General features: G+C 35.7%; 1 protein-coding gene across 1 annotated transcript; it reads right to left on the bottom strand.

Moving 5' to 3' along the window:
- Positions 1–625: 625 nt before the first annotated feature.
- Positions 626–2,426, bottom strand: LOC135137027 (ras-related protein Ral-a). The gene is made up of 3 exons (XM_064066570.1): positions 2,125–2,426; positions 1,546–2,039; positions 626–1,326 (listed from the first exon to the last, which is right to left on the bottom strand). Exons 2-3 carry the CDS (start codon positions 2,032–2,034, stop codon positions 1,210–1,212), a joined length of 606 nt encoding a protein of 201 aa, XP_063922640.1. The 5' UTR covers positions 2,035–2,039; positions 2,125–2,426; the 3' UTR covers positions 626–1,209.
- Positions 2,427–3,878: the final 1,452 nt, after the last annotated feature.

Genomic DNA, 3,878 nt, shown 5'->3' with positions numbered 1-3,878 from the left:
ATTTAAAAATTAAGAAACCGAAAAATTAAAAAAGTGAAGTTGAAAAATCAAAACCTGAAAAAATTGAAAAACCAAAAAACCTGAAAAATCAATCAATTGAAAAATCGACAAATAAAGAGTTTATAAAAGTCAAAAATTGAAAAATCGAAATATTTAAAAATCGTAAAATTGAAGAGAAAAACTGAAAACCGAGAAATTGAAAAATTGAGAAACACCGTTGCCAACATAAGTCGAGGAGTCCTCAACCACCCTCAACCTTCATTTAATTTAAGCTATGACGCTTCTCTATGTTCTCTGTCATAACTGTCAGCCAATTACGCGATTAGCTAAAGGTGCATTTACACCAACTGACTATAATACGCATGAGCGATCTGTTCATTTATCGAAGAAAAGAAAATTTAACACACTGTGGTGGTTGTGTGTGACTAATCGGGTTAGCCATGAAATAAACACCGTCAAGCGTGCAAAACCATTATTGTGGTCACGTGAGCCAACAAGCACGTTTTTCATTGGTCCAGAGTCAATTAAAGGTCGTTTTTTTTTCACAGTTGTACTGTACTGACGTCAGCTATTAAAACAATTGAAGCGTACTACCCACTATCATTTTGCGTCGAAATAAAATTACTTATGACGTGATTAGGTTTTATTTAACATATTGCATTGGCAGTACAAATGATGTCAAAACAACTTACTGATGAAAAGTACGAAAATATACTTCCCCCACGAAAGTTACAGATCTGTTTTAGGTTAACCAAACCAATAAGTTCTATTGCTATAAACATGTAGGCATTTCATTTTTCTTACTTACTTATTTACTTACTCTTACATTAAAAGCCATGGATAACTATCATTATTGTGCAAACGTCTCTGAATGATAACAATAAATAAAAATACTGGTGATGTAGAATGTTGTGTAACAAAACAGTTGTTTTTTAAAACTGTTTTACACAATAATGAAGTTTAAAAATAAATAATTTCTTAAAAACGAAACACATTTACACTCTTAAAACTAGAGTAACAAAATGCGAGTTAAAAGTATGAGTGGATAAATTTGGCTGAAGAGTGCCTTTAATATAGATCCTATAATCAAAATAACTGAAGTATAAGAAGTACAAACATACAAATACGATATATTACAACATTCCAATCGTGTCGTAGAAAATAGTTTACGACTACACTTAAAGCATAAGCATTCAAACACCCACCATTCTACAGTATGGTACATTTCAATTTCTTTTTTTTACTTTTATCTTTGCCTCTGCCGTTATTCGTTTTGTTTTCTTCCATTTTGCGGGCGCGGATCTCCCTCATCAAGTCATAGAAAACCTACAAAAACACTCGTTATCAACCAGTGACTCACCCTGATACTAAAAAAGGAAAATTATGCGTTCCGCAAAAATAATTAAAATAGTGTATAATTATTAACGTGTCAGTTGCTCTCTGACCTTATCTGTTATTGTATGACTAAGTTCCCACCAATGAGATAATATCTGTGAAACCTCATTTACACCACAAAAAAATTAATTCCCCCAAAAACACGCTCACCTTATCCACATGCTCCCTCGTCTTAGCTGACGTCTCAACATACGGAACACCCCATTGCTTCGCCCTCTCGCTAGCCTCTTGAAACGACACTTTTCGCCTATCCTCAAGGTCACTTTTGTTACCAACTAACAGAAATGGAATGTTTTCGTCGTTCTTAACTCTCAGAATCTGCTCTCTGAACTCTTGTGTGGCCTGGAAGCTTTCGTCCTCCGTAATGGAAAAAATACACAGGAACCCCTCGCCGCTACGGAAGTAATTATCCCGGATGGCAGCGTAGTCCTCCTGTCCGGCGGTATCCAGAATATCAATTTGCACGTCCTCTCCATCCAGAAGAATCTTCTTCCTGTACGAATCGGCTTTGGTGGGTTCGTAGTCTTCGACGAATTCGTCGTACATGAATTGCAGCGTTAGGGCCGATTTTCCCACACCCCCGCTGCCGACCATGATGACCTTATGCAGGGCGGGTTGGGCGGTCGGTTTTTTCGACATTTTCGCTGAAAAGGGGGCGATTTTTCGGTAAAGTGTGCCGGCGCTTTAAACAGTCATTGACCTCGATGGGGGTGTCGTGTTTTGGCTTACCTTTGGGGTTTTTAATGTGATTGATTGTTGTGGTGATAGTCTTGGTGGGTTTTGGGTGAAGAGTAACTCATTAATGGGTTTCTTGGGCTTGAGGCGTGCTACAACACTACGGCCACCTCTGCGACAGCTACAACTCGCTGACAATATTTGTAACCTACTTCACGCCATTGTTATTAGTCATCGTTCAGAGAACTGTCATAACAAGATGTTTCATATCGGAACTATTTATGTTGGGGAGATAAATAGAATTCGGCTTATGTAATTGTTAATAATACGGTATTATCTATCGATTGAGATTATTTTTTGCGGATTTTGTGAAGGGCGTGCTGGGTTGCCGGTCATCGGATGATGTCACTTTGGCGCGGGACGAGTGACGATTTTGAAAAAGTGTCACCCTGCCAAGTTGTTTTTTTTTTATTATCGCTTAATTACCAGCTGCAAAATAAAAAACAGATAAAACGACGACGATATTCAGTGAGTTATAGTTAAATAAACAACTAAACCACGAAAATACCACATTTGATTACTAAAATCAGTACAGATAGCAGTGTTTTTGACACTTAAAAAAAACGTACGCGTTTAACACACAAAGGAAAGATTAACAAAATTTGAACAAATTTTTTTCAATTGATTAACAAATTTTGTTAATCTTCTTTGGTTAAAGTCGAGATTCGCTGGCCTACAGTATTATAAACTTCATTTTATTAAAAGAGCGGAAAAATCACGCAACCCAAAAAACACATGCCATATTAAACGTTTAAATCTTGACTAGTGTAGCAGAAAAATCAATAAGAAAATTTTTTGGAAAAAATAAATAAGAGTAAAATTATCATTCTTTGGTGTATATATGTTGCATAATTTGGAGCCCTTTTCATAATAATCCTCAAGTAATGACGGACAATTTTTCTTGAAAGTTTAAGCCCCACCCACCCACCCATATTTCAATAGTTATGAATTTTTCATTTGTTGTCAGATCGAGGGGCAGAGCTTAATTATCAAATTTATTTCTCTACAAAAATTTAAGTTTCCTGTTGTGAAAAGATGACTACGTATATTAAGAATAAAAAAAGCTAAATATAAGCCCCACCCACCCATCCCAGTCTCAATTGCGATACATTTTTTATTCGTCGTGAATCAGGGGGCGGAGTTTAATTGCAAAAGCCTTCTTTTATACAAGAAATTACCAGGTGAAGTATATGTTTTAAGTATCGTGTACTTCAAAGAAAAATATAGATTAACAAAAAAAAGTTAAGAATAAAAAATTCATCACAATTCAGGTACGGGTGGGTGGGTGGGGCATAATTTTCCGTTTCTTTTTCTTAATATGTAGTTTTCTTTCGACAACATAATACTTAACACATGGTAATTTCTTGTAGAGAAATAAGGAGTTTGCTATTAGCTCCGCCCCCGGCTCACGACCAATAAAATAATTAATCACAATTGGAATGGAGCGGGCGGGTGGGGCTTATCCTTTAATTTTCTTTTCGTAATATAACGTAGTCTTCTTTCAAGAATGAAATACCTAAAATATCGAATGGTGAATTTGAGATTCGAATTATGTTTTAAGAAATCGTGTTGTAGAAAGAAAACTATTATATTAAGAAAAAGAAGGAAATGATTTAGCCCCACCCACCCACCCATGTCTGAATTGTGATGATTTCTTTATTTGTTGTCAGATAGAGGGGCGGAGTTTAATAGCAAAATCCATATTTGTCTACAAAAATTACCATTGTCAACATGTTTTTAAGTTCCTT

Source organism: Zophobas morio, unplaced genomic scaffold (genome assembly GCF_036711695.1).
Source record: "Zophobas morio isolate AGI-343-1 ecotype UQ-CSIRO unplaced genomic scaffold, CSIRO_AGI_Zmor_V1 ptg000004l, whole genome shotgun sequence".
Taxonomy (NCBI): Eukaryota; Metazoa; Arthropoda; class Insecta; order Coleoptera; family Tenebrionidae; genus Zophobas; species Zophobas morio.
The sequence above is the reverse complement of the archived record's forward strand: the minus strand, read 5'-3'. Positions and strand labels throughout refer to the sequence as shown.